Here is a 19,214-nt window from a genome sequence, read left to right as displayed (position 1 = left end):
AGAAAAATAAGAAGACTTGACCCTAACGTTCCAGGAGTTTATGTTAACCTTTCTGGTTCAGATGGAAATGCTGCCACTAAAGTAAAACTGAAACTTAGAGTTCCTTTGTCATCTTTCCTCATCTTCAGGTTTTTAAGATACTTGCCAAACTGGGCAGAAAAATTTCTATCGAACTTATCCAAGCAAAAATAACTTAGTCATTGCACCAACACAAGACCCATTCACTATTACAGACGTAAAGGAAAAATCAAACGTCATTCGCCGAATTTTGCAAAGACAAAGTTGACTTAGACTTTGGTTTCTCAAACTTCAACAATGAAGTAAACTATTATTTCAATGCTGCTGGAACTGCTTGGGACCCAGTTAAGTTCACATGCGAAAAGTTTGAAATGCAAGAGAATAGAAAGCAGACTTGCATCTATATGTTGACCCAGATATTTCAAATCTTTAGCTGCCAAATTATTGCAGTTCCACTTATGTTCCTATACACCAAATATCTTCAAAACTTTGCAGGTGAGTTGGAAACCAAATGCTGACCCAGGTGCAAGAACAGATATTGCTTTAACAACTGCAATGAAACATGCAGATACTATGTTTGTACTGTTCAGACGAACTATAAATGACTTCTTGTTTCTACAACCCCGGTATTAAATATCATATAAACATAGATGGCAAATATTATCCAAGAGAAGAATATTCTACAGTTGAGGATATGAGGTCATACACTTGAATTAGATGCTATGAACTTTAACAACAACTTCACAAAACCATTAACCCTGAAATGCAAAGTTCTATTATGCCATATGTGAAAGTATGGACTCATACAGGAGGTCAAAAAACTCAATATACAAATGGAGACCGTTCAACTTTTGGCTTGGCATTCCATTGCTGACTCAAAACTTTATGGTGGTATTTCAACTGTTGTACAGTTCAAATACAATATACTGGTGACAGAGACGGTCCAGATGAACTGAGAGCAAAGAAGTTTACAAAACCAATAGCACTTTTCACGGAAGATGCTCTTTTGAAGATTCGTTCGATGAAACCTGCTGGGGCTCCTCAGATTGGCATAACGACAGCTTCCATCGAGCAGATTTTGGCAGCAGGTCAGTAAGTGTTCTTGAACTGACTTCTCTCCGTCAAATATTGACAGTACGCCAGTTTTGACATAATATTGTATTATAAACTTTCCTTTAGAAATATCTGTAAGTTTTGAAGTTATATTTTTGTCTGCTTCAAGAACTTTCACCATTTCAGTTATACCAACTTTCTTTGCTTTATGAAAATATTTTGGTTCAGCAAAGACTGCTATTCTATAACATTTACCATTGTTTGTATAAAGAACTATTCTGTCAATGTATTTGTATTGTTTGTGTGTGTAAACTTTGTTCTGCTTCAATTCGAAGAGATACTCGAATACGTCCATCTTTTTATTCTAAGTAAAATGTCATTTCCGAAAAAATAGAAGCGTAAGTGTTTCAAAAGGTTTAATGGCGGTGGCAGATGTGAAGTTAAATTCACCAACTCAAAACAAACAGTCAAAGTGTTATTGTCAATGTCAAAGACAGAGATGTTGAAGTGGGGAAACCATACGAAGACGAAGATGGTATAGCAATTGTTCCTGTAAAAGAACAACCAACATATCCTGAAGTTAGCAGAGACTTAAGTTCTGTTGCAGATATTCGAAACGACTACCAACAACTTAAAGACAAACTTCAAACTCAGGAGAAGATTTGTCAAGCTTTAGGTATAATGTTAAACTTGGTCGAACACAACCCTGTAAAAGTGAACTCATATGTCATTGCACCTCATGAAGTTTTGAAAGAACTATTGAAACTTTTGACAAGGCAGACGATATAAACATCAAAGAAATAGAACCCGACATTGGTTGCTGTGGTGTTTCATATAATGTCATTGACAAGATATACGTTATGAAAGGAGGTGAAACGTTGAACTTAAAGTATAGTTTCCCAGACGTCATAAAATATTTGACGACCACAACATTTCATTAAAATTTATTTGCTAAGTAAAAATGTCAAAACTTCTTGAAAGATGTTTGAAGAAAAATAATATAGACTTTATTTCATGTAAAGGACTTTACACACTTTTGAACGATATGAAAGACCCTGTTTTGTTTGTTCGTGTAGACAAAGGAAAGTTCTATGTCTTTACAAAATATTTGAACTTCTTAGACAGAGAACTTCAAGAAAACGCCATGTGAAGGTTTAGATGAAGTTCTTCTCCACTTTCAGAAAAACTTTTAATATATATAAATGGCAGAAGATATAATGGTTTATACTATTACGACTAAAAACCCTGAGTCATATAATTCTATAACAACAAACTTACAAAGTCCTCAAGGACGATATTGTAAACTAACTTTAAACACAATGACGACTAAAGCCTGTTTTGCTCTTTTGACACCAGAAGACTTTATTGTTGTGAATGGTAAAAAATACTCCTTTGAAGATACTTACTCAGATATACCACCAACAGGTTTTGTTGACTTATTTAATACTTTAAGTACAGGTGTAACATGTGCTGCAACTAGAGCAGGTTTCATTATGTTTGGATGTCCGACTGAGTTTACTATAAACGATATGAGCTATAATACAAAACTTATTTCTGGTTTTTACTACCAACAGTTTCCTATAACAGGAAAAGGTGTCATACAAGGAATGTCTATTCCATTGACATTAAGCACACCAATCTTATATATTGTTTTCAAACTTAGGTTCAAAGTGTTATTCGAATGTCGACAGAAACTATTATGACCAAAAAGATACTTATGCGTATAAACAATACTTTCTCTGCTGGTTTGCTATTGTTCATTCGAATGCAGAATTTTCAACCTTAGTGAACTCAAACACTTTGGCAAGTATAACGTTGACATTAGTTGACGCAAACTTTGTTCCTGTAAAACTTTTATGTCCTATGTATTTGTCAATGACGGCAGAAAGTTTCGAATTGGAAGATGCAACTGGTGAAAGTATTGTATTACAAGAACAATTCAACAACAAATAGCTCAAGAACAACAAATGCAAACAAATGCAACAACAAAGTCAAGAATAAAAAAAATATTTTTTTTATTTTTATAAAAATGTACAGAATAGATGTTTTCAGATTTTTATGACTTCCAAGCATTCAGAAATATGTGTCCATTTCGAGACTATAACAAAGCAGTCGAGAATTTGAAACGTTTAGTCATTTATGTCGACTCTGCCCCAGAATGTTATGTCATGAAAGAATGGGATGTTGTCTTTAACAAACCAAGAGCAACAATAGTGTCTGAACAAGAATGTAGACAGAAACTTAAGAAAATAAAAGTCGTACAAGTTGGCATGAAGATGTTAGATGCTTGGGATATCTTATTGTCAAAGTTAGAAGATTTTTCAGTTCGAGGTATAAAGTTCTATACACCTTCTCCAAACTTCTATTCTATCTTCACTGGATATAAATATGAACAAGTAGAATGGAAAGAAAATATTATAGAAGCTTGGTTAGACCATGTCAAAGAAATTATATGCAATGGAAACGAAAAGGTTTATGAGTATATCTTATGTTGGTTTGCAAACATCTTACAACATCCAAGTGCTAAAAATGAAACTGCTCTCATTATAATTGGAAAGCAAGGAACTGGTAAGAACACATTCTTTACAGATATTTTGTGCAAACTGTTAGAAGGTTATTCGAATCCGAATATGACAAACATAGAAAACATCTGTGGCAAGTTTAACTCCTCAATAGAGAATATGAAACTTATAGTTTGCAATGAACTTCAAAGTATAGATACAACAAAGTTTTGAACTCAGATGCTTTGAAGAGTCTTATAACAGACAAAGTTGGAGTTGTTGAAAGAAAGTATAAAGACCAAAGAGTTTGTGAAAATGTTGCAAACTTCATTATGGTTTCAAACAATGCTGTTTCCGATGAAGTTAGAAAGTTCTGACAGAAGATATGTAGTTGTCAGAACGTCAGATTCTCATATGCAAGATACAGAATATTTTGACGACTTAGCAGAAACTTTGACATCTGACTTTTACAACCACTTGTTCTCATATTTCATGACATTAGATATTTCTAAGTTCAATCCAAGACAAATTCCACATACCGAAGAGAGACAAACATTGTTAGAAGCAAACAAGAGTGTATATGAACTGTTCATAGATGAAACTGACTTTGTGTCATTAGATGAAAGGTCATTGTACGATTCGTATAAACAATATTGTCAAGAATATGGTTATATGACAGCGTCTAAACGAACATTCTTGGCAAATGTCAAAAGTCTTTTAGACGTACAGAATGGTGTATATACAAAGAAAAATTTTTATGAGTAAATTTAAAAAAAATATTTTTTTATCCGATAGAAAAGATGGCAAAATTCATCTCAGTAAACAAGTACATGTCAGGACTTAAAGAAGAACTAGACCCATTCACATATTTGAATGTTTACTTCTACCATTTTGAAAAGTCTTCATTCAGCAAAGTTTGGAACATCGAACCAGTTAAGTTTGCTATTGTGACTAAAAATGGTGCGAAATTTGAAGACTTAGACATAGAAGGTTTGTTAGCAGTCAAAGAAAATTTTGACAGAAGGTTCTCAAACCTTAAAGAAGGCAAAGCATACAAACTTGTTATACCTTATGAACCAAAGAAAGCAGACGACTATGAATATTATGAGTCTAAGATAGTTGAAGTTCAAGGTAAATTGGGTAAAAAGATTTTAGAGTCTAAGCCAGTGTTTACTCCTAAAGAGGAAGAGAACATTGACATTGACCCAGAAATGTTCTAAAAATAAAATTTTATTTTTACATGTCAAATTTCTTTTTCTCTGGAACTGGTTCAGGTTCTTTCTTCTCTTCTACTTTCTTCTCTTTCTTTTCTCTCTTTTCTCTCTTCTTCTTTTCTGGTGGAGTTATGTCAAATTTCTCAGAACCATATTTATGTAAAAGTTCTTTGTCCTTTAATAGCTCATCTATTCTGTTTTCTATTTCATCTTCAAGAACAGCGCATGTGTCTTCTTTGCATTCTAAGAACTTTTGTTGGACTTCATCTTTCCAATCGGCGTCATCTCTGTCAACAAGTCTGTCATTGACAAATTTTAAGACTGCTCTTTGTAATGTTTTATGGTTCTTGTCATATTCCAGAAACAGAACTTTAGAACAAATTCACCTTTCTTGTTTACACTATGTAAGATTTTATGGTCGACAGATGTTTTGCTGTCAAAAAGCTTGTCTCGAATATAGATAGCGAAATCGCTAGACATTTTCTAAAAGATAAAAATTTTAATTTTTCTAAAAATATGTTAGAAAAAAAGTTTGCTGACATTGACAAGAAATTTGAGAATGTTTTAAACAAGAACAAGAGGAAGTTAGAAAATGCTCAGATAAAGCCTATACATGACAAGTTCTTATTTGCTCAGAATGGTATAACAGGTCTAATTGCACCACCTGGGTCGGGTAAGACTTTCACTTATCTTAAAATGGCTGCACAACAACAAGAACTAGATGAGAAGAACCCATTCTATGAGTTAGTTGTCATTTGTAGTACTTTGGTCAATTTGACCAAACCGTCAATTCGTTCAAAGATATTATAAAGAAGTCTAAGTTAGTATGTATAAAGGATACTGAGTTGTTAGATTGGATAAAGAAGTACCAAAGAAGAGTTTTGAAGTATAATGCTATAAATGAGTATATAAATTCTAAGTTTAAAGACCCAAATGAGGAAATGCAGAGAATATTAGAGAAGAAACACTTCAGAAACAAACAGAAAGAGATAGAATACATTTCGAAGAAATTGCAATCTTACGATTGGAAGACATACCTCATAGATGTCTTCTTATCTTAGATGATTTCGCCTCTCATCCTTTGTTAAAGAATAGAGAACAGATATGTGTCGAATTCTTAAGAAGCTCAGACACTTTAACATCTCAGTTGTCATTTGTGTACAGACAGCAAAGAGTTTAAGTAAGGATGTAAAGAGAATACTGACTGACATTGTACTTTTCCCCGGATTGTCCGAAGACGATTTCATGGAACTTATGAAAGAGTCCATGGCAGGTAAGTTTGACAGACATGAACTATGGGAGAAGTACAAAGTCATACAAGACCCTCATACTTCTTTCAGAATTCATATCTACGCAAACAAAGTTCAAATTGTAAAAAGTCAAGCTTGAAAAATAAAGAGTTCATTTACTCTACTTGTTTGAAGTTGTCAAAATACTCTGTTATTTTTTCTTTCAGTAGCGGTAAGTCTTCTTTGAAGGTAAGTATTGTACAACCTTTCATATATAGTGTGTTTGAGGTAACGTATCTTGAACTATTTGTTTCACATCTTCATTTGGGGTCATTGAAATCGGTAAGTTTTCGCGATAGAACCAATTTCTGTCAGATTTGTAAATCTTAGCAAGGTCGTAAAAGCTTTTGTTGTTTCTTCTGACTAAATGCAACATAACCATATCTTTATCTTCTTCATTTTCCATCTCTTCAGTATAAATCATATACTTATAGTTCTTTTCCTTTCCTTTTGGTACCGAACGTGGTATTCTTTTCTGAATGCTTTTGTCTTTTGCTTCAAGCTTGTTCTCTAGCTCTTCACGTTCTTGTCTATGAATTTCGTCAAGAAGTCTGTAAACATGCCATGCATAACGAGGCGAAGCCCACATTGCAACAGCATTTACAAGAAGTCTATGTACATAATATCCTCTCAAACCGTTTGGCAATTTTTCACGATTTTCATAGAGTTTTGGCGACTGGGGTTTTTTACTTACTCGCTGTTCTTCACTGTTTTCATAGAGTTTTGGCGACTGGGGTTTTTTACCTACTCGCTGTTCTTCACTGTTTTCAGAAAAAAGTATGTCTCGCTGTGCTTCGCTTAAGAGTTCAATGGTGCTTTGGTTCCTAAACCAGTCTTTAGGAAGCTTAGTATCTGGTGCAAAACATGCTGTCAAAATACTTTGCATTTGGTACATATCGTCTTTGACCGAACGAATGAGACGGAGTTGTTTGTTAAACTGTATGTACTCATATTCTTCATTTATAGCTTCATGAACGATAGCAGTTGTTGTGTTCTCTGTTGTTGACATATCTGTCTTTACATACAAAATAAAAAAATAAATAAAAATAAAACTAACCTTATTTTTTCTATCTTCAGGAAATTCACTGTTTTCATAGAGTTTTGGCGACTACGTTTTCTTACGTACTCGCTGTTCTTCATGATTTTCATAGAGTTTTGGCGACCCCGAAAAAAGTCTGGGTCGCAATTTTTCACGATTTTCATGAGTTTTATGCAAGACCGAAGGAAGTCGGTCTAGAGAAATTTCACTGTTTTCGTACGGAATCTCTTCTCTCGGTTTTTCCGAGGGAAGCAATCTTATGCCATTTTACTCAGAATTTTGTTGCTGAATTCAGCAAAAATAATGTTTAGGTGAAGAGGTTAGATCTAACCTGTTTTCTAACCTGTTTTCTAACCTGTTTTTTTCACAAGCGTTTTTACATGGTAAACGTTATTTTTACATGTATTTTTGAGAAAAAAACATAGCACACATTTGCACACATTTTGACACTTTTTCTGACAAGCATCATTCAAATTTGAAGAAAAACCTCTAAATTTCATTCAAATTTCTGTCAAAATGTGTGCAAAATTGAAATAGGCACACATTTTGACATACGATTATTTATATACGTTATTTTAATGGTTTCAGAGAAATCTTCGTTACACATTATTGAAGATTACTCAATATTTAAGTGAATGACTCACTACCACCTGTTTAGAAAAATGGTAGCATAAAATCCAAATGTCACATATATTATTTCTTATTTCATACAAATAAACTTACAATTATAACCTCAACTTGTTTGCAAAGCAGAAACTCAATATAAGCAATCGATCAGTAGTGTATTTAAAAGTCGAATTTAAATTTAAAAATTTATAATCTTATTTCGGAACCAAATAGTATAAATTTAGGACAAAAAGCTACGTGGTGTTGATAACAACTATTAAAATTCAAATATTACTACCATGAACAATACAATGGCTCATATTGATAATTGATAAACGTGCATATAAATTGCATATATCATCAATGTCATTAAGTAAAATACATGTATATAAATAGATTAGAAATATTTTTCGGTTAGAATTAAAATCTATGTAATAAAAAATAAGTTATAAAAATAAATACCGAATTTTTATTTGTAATATAAACTGCTACAATATGCTAGTGTATACAAATGTATTTGTCGTATTGATTTGAAAGATCTTCAACATGGTTCAGATCTAAATTTGAAACTCGTAAAATAAAGCGAATCTTTATTTATAATATAAACTGCTACAATATGCTAGTGTGTACAAATGTATTTGTCGTATTGATTTGAAAGATCTTCAACATGGTTCAGATCTAAATTTGAAACTCGTAAAATAAAGCGAATCTTTATTTATAATATAAACTGCTACAATATGCTAGTGTGTACAAATGTGTTTGTACAAATGTATAACTCTTTGTCAACATATTTGAGCGTGATAACCATATCAAAAATGAATAACCTTAATTTATAAATCTGAATTTGATTTTAATAATAAAAATAATATATATATATATGTAATTCATGAGTTATATTTTTACACTTCATTTTACCTGAACAAATATAGCTGATATCAAATAACAATTTAATATAGAAATTGAAATTGTTATATATGCAATGTAAATACACATAATACATATATTATAATTTATCAATGATTATTGTCTAGACCAAAATTTGTAGATGGAATTATGCAATTTCTCAATTTAAAGTCCCAGCTGTTTGTATAACAACTTCATATTGAAATTTACTAATAAACACGGTAAGTTTCATAATTTTTATTATGATGATCTTACATTTGATTAAAATCGACGATTTTTCAATTGGAAAATAGTGCAAAGTAATAAAGAATATATTTAGCAAATTTTAAATTTTTTTCAAAAATTTTAGAATGAATCTTAAGAAGGACTAGCAAAGATTTAAAGGAAATTTGAATAAACTCATAGAATTTTTGAAAGAAGAAGGGAGATTTGAGAGGATTTTTGGTCAGAAAAATATAGAATTAAATGAATAATTGGGTATGATAAGATAAGTGAAGGTAAAAGATAATTTTAGTAAACGAAAACGTGTAAAGTTGAAGCAAGGTAATATTTTAATCATTTAAAAAAGAAAAAGAGGAAAACTTGTTCTTGAATCTTCTTGGTGAAAGACAAAATTCAATGAAACAATGTTGATTGATGTACATTGACACAGAAACATTGATTGTGTAATCAATCTATTGAAACTACAAAACTTTGTTCTTGAATCTTCTTGGTGAAAGACAAAATTCAATGAAACAATGTTGATTGATGTACATTGACACAGAAACATTGATTGTGTAATCAATCTATAAAAATTCATTAAACTATTTTAGCTTTCCTTTAATTAATTTTATTATTTTAATTATTTGATCATTAAGTCTCATTGTTTTACAACATCCCCATTCTCTCATTATCTTCGTTTAAATTAATATCTATTTTTAGATTTATTATTATATGAACTTTTGTTTAGGTTCTTTTAAAATAAGTTTCTTTGCGAGAATTAATTATTTTTTGTTTTCCGAAACTTACACATTTATAATGAACATTCAAGCTAAATCGACATTGTTTTGATAATTAAATATGCATTTAATGAAAATATTAATTGTCACTTTTTATATTTGTTAATGAAAATGATTTTTAAGTTATAAGGTGCCATAACAATTGACAAAGAGTTATACATTTGTACAAACACATTTGTACACACTAGCATATTGTAGCAGTTTATATTATAAATAAAGATTCGCTTTATTTTACGAGTTTCAAATTTAGATCTGAACCATGTTGAAGATCTTTCAAATCAATACGACAAATACATTTGTATACACTAGCATATTGTAGCAGTTTATATTACAAATAAAAATTCGGTATTTATTTTTATAACTTATTTTTTATTACATAGATTTTAATTCTAACCGAAAAATATTTCTAATCTATTTATATACATGTATTTTACTTAATGACATTGATGATATATGCAATTTATATGCACGTTTATCAATTATCAATATGAGCCATTGTATTGTTCATGGTAGTAATATTTGAATTTTAATAGTTGTTATCAACACCACGTAGCTTTTTGTCCTAAATTTATACTATTTGGTTCCGAAATAAGATTATAAATTTTTAAATTTAAATTCGACTTTTAAATACACTACTGATCGATTGCTTATATTGAGTTTCTGCTTTGCAAACAAGTTGAGGTTATAATTGTAAGTTTATTTGTATGAAATAAGAAATAATATATGTGACATTTGGATTTTATGCTACCATTTTTCTAAACAGGTGGTAGTGAGTCATTCACTTAAATATTGAGTAATCTTCAATAATGTGTAACGAAGATTTCTCTGAAACCATTAAAATAACGTATATAAATAATCGTATGTCAAAATGTGTGCCTATTTCAATTTTGCACACATTTTGACAGAAATTTGAATGAAATTTAGAGGTTTTTCTTCAAATTTGAATGATGCTTGTCAGAAAAAGTGTCAAAATGTGTGCAAATGTGTGCATTTTATCCATCTCGTATTTTTCAGCAACTTCGTCAAATAATTTTATAGCTTTATCTATCTCATCTACTTCAAACGTTTCTTTACCTTTCGTGGGAGCACCATACATTTTCTCAAACTTTTCGAGTAGTTCTGTTTCAGCAGCTCTCATATCGTTAACGAACACAACCTTGACTCTATTGACTGTACTGTCATATCTTTGAGTTATATTATATGTTCTTCCTATCTTATATCTCTTTGTATTGAAGTCCTTCGGTTTCTGAACGATGTAAAGTAAGCCTTCACTGCAACGTTCCGTATCGAATGAACCATATGTTATGAAGTTATATCCAACAACTGGGTCTAACCATAACAAAACTATTGGTATAAGACTTTTGTCTATAAGATATGCTGTAGTTCCATAGAATCTTACCGATATCATAAGCTCAGGATTTCTTGTCAAAATTTTCTGAGTAGAAGCATTTCTAACCCAGTCGTTTGTTTTCTTTCCAGATGGAGATATAATGTCTGACAAAGAATATTTGTTGTATTTCTTTGAGTATCTTACGTTTAAATCACCTATTCTAACCAATTTGGTGTCATTGTCTATCTTTTTAACTGTTTCAAACTCAGTGTTTGTCATATATGTTCTTACATACAAAATAAAAAAAATATTTTATAAAAAACTAACTTTATTTTTTCTGTCTTAAGGAAATTCATGAAATTTGGTCATTTTTCAGCAAAAATATATTTTAGGTGAAGAGGTGAGATCTCACCTGTTTTCTCACCTGTTTTCTAACATGGTCTAAAACACACAAAACTCATGAAATTTGGTCATTTTTTCACGATTTTCATGAGTTTTAGGCGACCAGGGTTTTTTCCCTACTCGCAATTTTTCACGATTTTCATGAGTTTTAGGCGAGTAAGATTTTCTATCTTAAGGAAATTCAAGAATTTTGTGCTGAATTCAGCAAAAATAATGTTTAGGTGAAGAGGTGAGATCTCACCCGTTTTCTCACCTGTTTTCTCACCTCAGTTATTTTATAAGCGTTTTACATGGTAAACGTTATTTTTGGAATTTTGTGAAAACTCAACGGTTTGACACAAGCCCTAAAAATTATTTTACTCAGAATTTTGTTGCTGAATTCAGCAAAAATATATTTTAGGGTAGAAGGTGAGATCTCACCTGTTTTCTCACCCGTTTTCTCACCTCAGTTATTTTATAAGCGTTTTACATGAATTGTACGATGTATATTTGAAATTCTAAACAGTTTTGTAGCTTCTATTTCTTCTGTCAGTATGTCAAAAGTTTTAACAATGCCGAAAGTTTCTTTATACTTCTTCTTGACGTCAGATAGAAGGAAATCGTCAGCAGTTGGATAGTTTTTGTTCAGAAATTCTAACATGTTCATTTTATCTTCTGCTGGTTTCTCTGCTTCTTTCTTTAAGTCTGCATAGTCGTTTCTCATTCTTTCTATCTCTTTGACGGAGTAGTTATATTTCCTAATTGCTGCCTTACATTTAGAACATCGCGGGTTCATTTTTGCGTTATACATTGAAATTTGACCTGCTAAAACAACTAAAGCGTCAATGGTTTTCTTCATCTCAAAAGCAGTTGGTTTTATCTGTTCGTTCCATATTTTACATCTTTTATCTTTATCTCTTATCTGCCATACACATTCTGCAACTAACGAAACAAAGTTGTCGTAGGTCTTAAATTCTTCAGATTTATATATGTCAGAAACATTCTTATATACCATGTCGCAATCTTTGTCCATAACTTTATGGTTGCAATGAAATCCAAGGAATTCATAGTTTACCTTTCGTATGAACTTCTTTATTTCTACTGAGTCAGTTGCTTTGACTTCAATTTCATCGAATTCAGGAATGGTTAGTTTTTGCTGCTGAATTTCAGGTAGTTTAGGTAAATGGTCAATAATGTCCTGCATTTCATAAAGATACTGTTCATTTGTTTCATCTTTCGCACTACAGTCTAAATTACTTGTTAAAAGTTCTTGCTTTATCTTCTGGATTTTTGTTTCGAAAGTATATGAAGAAGGAATGAAGCTTTTCATCTCTACTAACATAGATGTTGGATTCATGACTAACGAGTTTGGTGCTGTTGTTGTTTGAACTGTTGTTGTGCCGATTGTTGAAATCATATCTTTACATACAAAATAAAAAAATAAAAAAAAATAAAACTAACTTTATTTTTTATTTCGGGAAAATTCATGAAAATTCAAGAGGGTGAGAAAACAGGTGAAAAAACAGGTGAGATCTCACCTCTTCACCTAAACATTATTTTTGGGTCATTTACACTCATTACGAAGAAGAAGTCTTGACAAAACATTTACGAAGAAGTTTCGACAAAACATTTTCGAAGAAGTCTTGACAAAACATTTACGTTCATGTTTGACAAAACATTTACGAAGAAGTCTTGAAAATTCAAGAGGTGAAAAAAGAGGTGAGAAAACAGGTGAGATCTCACCTCTTCACCTAAACATTATTTTTGGGTCCTTTACACTCATTACGAAGAAGTCTTGACAAAACATTTACGAAGAAGTCTTGACAAAACATTTTCGAAGAAGTCTTGAAAATTCAAGAGGTTTTGGGTGGTTGGTACTTGAAGCAGTACAAGTATTGTTCTGAAGCAGAGCAAGTATTGTTCTGAAAAAGTACAAGTATTGTTCTGAAGCAGTACAAGTATTGTTTTCATGAAAATTCAAGAGGGTGAAAAAAGAGGTGAAAAAACAGGTGAGATCTCACCTCTTCACCTAAACATTATTTTTCAATACTTTTTCAGCACTTTTCCGTAGTTATATATGAAAGACAATTCGAGATAAAAGTCATAGTACAATGGAATAATATGTTGCACACCATTTGTTGTGAACCAAACTTGAAAGTCAGAGAAACTGTTACTAGGTGGTTCGTAGAATTTAGAAGCAAAGTCATAAAAGTCCTTACCAATACATAGAAAACTATTGTTGCTTGAACTGAAACTTGCATGACACATAACATTTTGAGGGTCAAACACGTTTCTATAAACTGTCAAATCTGCTGGTGGAAGTATAAATTGAAATGGACCATCTGGTGGTAATGGTTCGTTCTGGTTTAGTAACCGAAGAAATTGTGCCAAGAACGTTTGTCTACTCCCCAATATAAAAACTCTGTATCTCTTGGAGGGTTAATTTCAATCTTTTGAAATGAAACGGTGGAGTTCATCTTGTCATATTCTAGTTTCAGATAGTATGTTCCATTTAGTAAAGAGTCGTATTTTTCTTGAAATTCCCAATAATATTTGTTCATTTGAGTTTGAAAAGTCATTTAGAGTTTTCTCAAGACTTTCGTCTGAACGAACTGTAAAGATTCTCATTTCGTCAAATTTGTCTATTAGACCATCATGACCTTTATACTGCCCATGAAAATATACTGCGAACATAAATGCGTTAGTTCTATTTGAAAACAAAAAACTCTTCTAAATCCTATTGCCTTTGCATCTGAAGGACTTTGAAGCCAACGAATTGGATAGTCAAACCTGTATATTCGGGATGAAATTTCTTCATCTGAAATAGTCCTACCAGCATTTGTAAAGATATAGTCTAACGGTTTTGTATCTGCTACTTTTGTTCTTTGTTTTTCAACCTGAAGCATTTAATATATGTAAAAATATATTGTTTTAAAATGGTATGCCATTTCATATTTCTCATCTAACAAACAAGTTTCCCAACGGTCTTCTCCAACAAACTCAGCGTACATTTCAAATAAAATTAAAAAATGTCACTTTTTAAAAATAATTTTTACTTCATGCAATGTTTTTATTTCTGTGCGTCTTCAAGTATGCCCCAGTACTTACGCTTGGAGAGGACATGAACTTCGGAAAATACCTTATCTAGCTTAAAACAGCCCATCTTTTCACCGACCATTCCCATTTCAATGAGTTTTGTTGTCCTTCTTCGTTCGTCATGAGTGCGTCAATGTTCTCATAGTAAACCACAACTTTCGATTTGACTTCGGAGAAGAATTTGTTGTAGTTGTCAAGGACTGCCTTTGCGAACTGAGGGTAAGACCAATGTTCGACAATAGGTTTTAATGTGGTTACTAAGCCACTTGACCTTGAGTGAATTCGTACTTCAAAACAAAAGGAGAAAACCTTTCAACAAAGTTGTCGACCTTCTCATAATGTTTACTCTTCCATCTCTTGAGGTTTCTTATGGAATATCCCCATGTCGAATTCATAAGCAATTTGAGTGTCATTGCAAGTTTGGGGTTTGAAGCTTTCCTAATATCATACAGTTGTTGTATGACTTTTCCAACTGTATAGTTCCTTCCGGGAAACTCACCATCTTCGTTTGGAATTCCAGTCGGAATATATTGGACAAACCTCATGTTGCAGCGTTAAGGTCGACATAGTAATCTTTTCATCTGAGTCGAACTTGTCGCAACCAATTGGTCCAGTTTGTGGAAATTCAAGTGAGTCTCTTATCTTCTGAGAAACTTCTCCTGTTATCTCATAAACATCGTCGAAGCAACTGTTTCATATAAAAACCTTCTGACCTAACTCAAGATGCTCTCCAAATACAATTTGACGTCAATTGGATGTCTCAATGGAAGTTTGTTTATAGCATCTTGAAGTTCTTGCAACCTCATTGGAAGTTCTTCTGGTTCAGGTTGGTATCCGAACAATCCAACTCCTTGTGGAATTGTGTACTTCTTTTGTACTAGAACTTTGTCTGGAACAACTTTTGGTCTTGCTAACAGTAAAAAGTTTGTTTCGTCTTTTGGTACAAAAGTTTCTGTCAGCTTGTCATCTGGAATTGGTTCCAACAAACCTTTCTCGAAAAGAATGTTACAGCTCTGACAATGTTGCACTTGCCTTTTCCGAACAATGGTTTGTAAGACTTTCGTTCAACATGAAGTGGTTGTGGACAATTACAATCTTCAACCATGGTAAATTGAACTCAACAACATAGTCGTCATGTGAAGAACCTTTAGCTGTAGGTATGTTGACTCGGATATTGACATTTGCCAACGGTGCAATTTTTGCCAATTGACCTCTGAGAATGTACCTTGTCTTCACACATGACTCAAGATACTTCATCTTCTCATCTGTAACAAGACCAGAGTTCCTGAGACATGTTAGAATGCAAGGTTCGTTGACAATTGTTTTCAATTGAATTGTAAATTCCATACTTGTCAAGTCAATGTCAGACTTATTTATGAACGGGAAGTATCCAGCATGTTGTCTGACTGCTTGAGGGTTAGGTTGGTACCATTCGAACTTGACACTTGCAATTCCTTCAATTGCATTCAAAATGTCTGAGTCGGAGTCAACCATTTGTTCTCTCTTTGTAGTCTTGAAAGCGTCAAGAAGTTTTGCAGCTGTTGTGACATTGCCATGTGCATAGTAAATGTGACCATCCAAATCTGTTATGGTCAATCTGAGATTGTATCCTTTCTTATTTCCGTCTTGAATTGCAGCAAGTACACCCATGAAGCCTTCTTTGTTCTTTCCTTCGTCAAAGTTTACTGTAAAGGTTCGACCAGATGTAATTTGACTTCTAACTTCACGATACTTTTCATATGCATATCTGTTCTTTCCATGGGAGCATGACCACCTCTGCACTACCTTTTTTCCTTCTCAAAGGATGCAATTGTTCGTCATGTTTCCAGTAGAATCTGGCAAAGCCGTCGTGTCCTTCAACTTGAGGTTCACTAACATCGAAAGGCATGTCCATAAGACGTTCTTCTTCTAACCTCTCTAGTCTGTTTTGGATAATTTGCACGTGCTGTTTCCAAATCCATTTCGTAGGTCAGACCAGCCAGTTTGTCATAGACTTTTATGGGTCTTCCCTTCCTATATTTAAACTTCTTCGAAACTCTCCAACCATATCTTTGCAACTCTGCTTTTATTCTAGCAGACTTTCTATCCATTCTATATGGGGGCATTTTTATAAAAATAAAAAAATGTTTTTTTTTCTTTACTTTACATAACCGCCGCCTGCCATAAGTCTTTGACGCCAACCCATACCAGCTAATGAAGGTTGACTTGGTTTAGTTTGGAAACTAAACTTTGGTTTTGGTTTATCTTCAGTTTTGGTTTTTCTTCTTCTATCGGTTTTTCGTCACTTTTCGGTTCCTCTGACTTTACTTCACTTGCAGGAACAGTTGTGTCGTCAACATCTTCATAAATATCATATGCCATTTGTTTTTGTTTTCCTTTCAACTTTTTGTGTTTGTTGTAAAGTTTAGAATATTTCGACTCTAAGTCAATGAGATGTTCTATAATGAACTGTTGGTCAGTGAAGTAAACTTTTCCATCTGTTGTCTCGAAAGCTCCTTCAGACTTCAATATTTTATTTGTGAGAGTCTGTTTTCTTTTTTGAAGATACTAGCCGTTCCATTTCTATGAAAAGTGACTTTATAGTTAGGGTTTGTATTTCCAGACCTGGCACTTTTCTATTATTGAATTTTTCTCTTCATCTGTAAGTTCTTTGACAGGTTTTGACAATGGTTCTGAACTTTTGTTTGTGGTGTCAAATCTACCGTTTCAACTTCTTCGGTCATTTCATCTCAGTAAAAATTTTAGTTTGGTTTGTTTTCAACTGGTTGTTGTTGTTTTTTAAGTCGGTCTAAAACTTCCTGAGGTATAGGAAGAACTTGAAAACACGTGGTGTAACTGCTGGAAGTCGACAAATCCATCTTGAACCCATTTGTCTCAATGCTGTATTGTTCATTTCATCTCAGTAAAAAACTTTACATTCCCCAAGTTTGAGGTGGTTGCGGTTGGTTATTGTTTACCCACTGTTGTGCATGGTTATATCCTCTGTTAAAAATCTTTCACCTTGGTCCATATAGTGTCCTGCTTGGTTATAGTAGTCATTTGCTTTGTTATAATAGTTTCCTGCTTGTCTTCCTACATTGTCCATCCATCCTTGAACTTTTCCTCTTGTTTCAGGATTTGGAATAAGATTTGCTGCATCTCGTGCTACATCCCAACCTTTCTGTACAGTTTGTATAATAGGTTGTGCTTTCTCTTTAAGTATACCTAATGTACTCAAAATCTTCCTTCCAACTCCAAATACACCTCTGGCTATTGTTCCCACTGCGGGCAAAAATCTGGATGCAACTCCTGCTAATGCGCCAAATAAACCCATTTCTTATGGGTTAAAAAATGACGAATCCAAACAAGGACCCCTATGTTTCTAAGGCAACAAAAAAAAGCACTCATGATAAAAATCTTTAGTTCAACACCAAATGCTTGGTTTATGGATATCTTGGAAAACATTCCGAGGTATAGAGAAGATGGACCTCCATACTGGCTAATATTTGTCGGTCAAAACACAAGATACTGTGAAGCCATACCATTATGGTCCAAAAATATTTTAGATGTGAAAACTGCTTTGACAATATTCGTTGACAAATACCATCCAACAAAACTGACATCTGACTGTGAAAGTTCTTTCAAATCAGATGATGTAAAAAAACTATCTGCGTTCAAAAAATGTAAACCAATATTTCATTGTCGACCAAAACCATTCTGCTCTTGGTGTCATTGACGGTTGTATAAAAATGTTAAGAGACTTAAACCAACCACAAGGTGGTGAAGCAAATGAAATGTCATATGACGACAAATATAGACACTTCTCCATGGCAAAGATGAGACAAGTTTTAAATATTTACAATAGCCGTAAACAAAAAGGTTTGGGAAACCACTCCCCGAAGAAATGAAAAACAACCCTGACTTAGAGAAGACTATATATTTAATAATTTAGTCAAAAGAGACAAACAAGAAAGAATGCCGGGCTTCAAACTTCAGAAAGGTGACAAAGTAAAAATAGAAATATCCTAAACGCGACCCATATGAAAATACTATTGACTATGACAACAATGGGAACCGACAGTACTCACATTCGTGTTCGTAAAATAGAAGAAAGTATACAAGAGAATATTATGAAGTTTTAGGCAAACATGGCAAAATGTACAGACTGCAAGCAGAAGATAAAACTACTATTGTCAGACCTCGTTTCAAACTTGTCAAAGTTCAAGGTGGTATACTTTCAAAGACAGTTCCTAACAAATATAAGACAACTCCTGACGAATATGCTAAAGAAGTTGAAAATGACGACTAAGCATTTCTATACCATGCGTAAACTGTCATGTAAGGTGGCATGTATTCTTTACTTTGTCCCGTTGTTTGCGTATATCCTGAAACGCGATGTGTATGGTTTCCTCCTCCCTCAGTGTTACTCCAGTAACAATCTATAGCAAACTTAACGTTGTCTTTAACATCATATCCTTTACCTTTTATCATTGCTGACCAATCCCAATATCTATGCTTATGCCAACCTGCTTGAGATGTACTTAAATCTATGTAGTGACTATGTGCAGGTAAATTTTCACCTGAAATCGTTTTACTTCCACCTGTTTCCTTTGAAGAGTTTGCACAATACAAAAACCTGTCGACTATTTGAGTCCAAGTTCCAAAACCCAGAACTGTTTCTGGTCTGGTAGAGTTCATTGACGTATAAATAGAGCCTATAGGATATAATGTTTTGAAGTATTTCTGTCTTTAATGTTTGAAGCTCTTTTTTGTCTGCTTTCTTGTCATATAAATCTTGAGCAGTGAA

General features: G+C 32.9%; 4 protein-coding genes and 5 pseudogenes across 9 annotated transcripts, besides 3 other annotated features; 3 read left to right on the top strand and 6 right to left on the bottom strand.

The window, feature by feature from the left end:
• Positions 1-19,214: part of a mobile genetic element that runs on past both edges of the window.
• On the top strand, positions 3,253-4,337 carry TVAGG3_0405320 (annotated as a pseudogene). The gene has a single exon. A coding segment is annotated over exon 1 (1,085 nt).
• TVAGG3_0405310 (protein of unknown function, DUF4108 family) lies at positions 4,373-4,792 on the top strand (the record flags this gene model as incomplete). Its single annotated transcript, XM_051232900.1, has 1 exon — positions 4,373-4,792. One exon carries the CDS (start codon positions 4,373-4,375, stop codon positions 4,790-4,792), a length of 420 nt encoding a protein of 139 aa, XP_051102630.1.
• On the bottom strand, positions 4,809-5,266 carry TVAGG3_0405300 (annotated as a pseudogene). Its single transcript has one exon. A coding segment is annotated over exon 1 (458 nt).
• TVAGG3_0405290 lies at positions 5,303-6,175 on the top strand (annotated as a pseudogene). Its single transcript has one exon. A coding segment is annotated over exon 1 (873 nt).
• On the bottom strand, positions 6,504-7,084 carry TVAGG3_0405280 (KilA, N-terminal/APSES-type HTH, DNA-binding family; the record flags this gene model as incomplete). The annotated part of the gene is made up of 1 exon (XM_001292373.2): positions 6,504-7,084. A coding segment is annotated over one exon (581 nt), but the record flags the coding sequence as incomplete, so codon positions are not given.
• Positions 7,525-8,483: a mobile genetic element.
• Positions 8,507-10,624: a mobile genetic element.
• On the bottom strand, positions 11,808-12,749 carry TVAGG3_0405250 (organellar and viral DNA polymerase type B; the record flags this gene model as incomplete). The annotated part of the gene is made up of 1 exon (XM_051232899.1): positions 11,808-12,749. The coding sequence occupies one exon, from the start codon at positions 12,747-12,749 to the stop codon at positions 11,808-11,810; it is 942 nt and encodes a 313-aa protein (XP_051102629.1).
• Positions 13,376-14,238, bottom strand: TVAGG3_0405240 (annotated as a pseudogene). Its single transcript has one exon. A coding segment is annotated over exon 1 (863 nt).
• TVAGG3_0405230 lies at positions 17,341-17,741 on the bottom strand (annotated as a pseudogene). The gene has a single exon. A coding segment is annotated over exon 1 (401 nt).
• TVAGG3_0405220 (phage tail repeat-like family) lies at positions 18,713-19,105 on the bottom strand (the record flags this gene model as incomplete). The annotated part of the gene is made up of 1 exon (XM_051232898.1): positions 18,713-19,105. One exon carries the CDS (start codon positions 19,103-19,105, stop codon positions 18,713-18,715), a length of 393 nt encoding a protein of 130 aa, XP_051102628.1.

This window comes from Trichomonas vaginalis, chromosome V (genome assembly GCF_026262505.1).
Source record: "Trichomonas vaginalis G3 chromosome V, whole genome shotgun sequence".
Lineage (NCBI taxonomy): Eukaryota > Parabasalia > Trichomonadida > Trichomonadidae > Trichomonas > Trichomonas vaginalis.
Note: the sequence above shows the minus strand (reverse complement) of the source record. Positions and strands in the feature narration are given on the sequence as shown.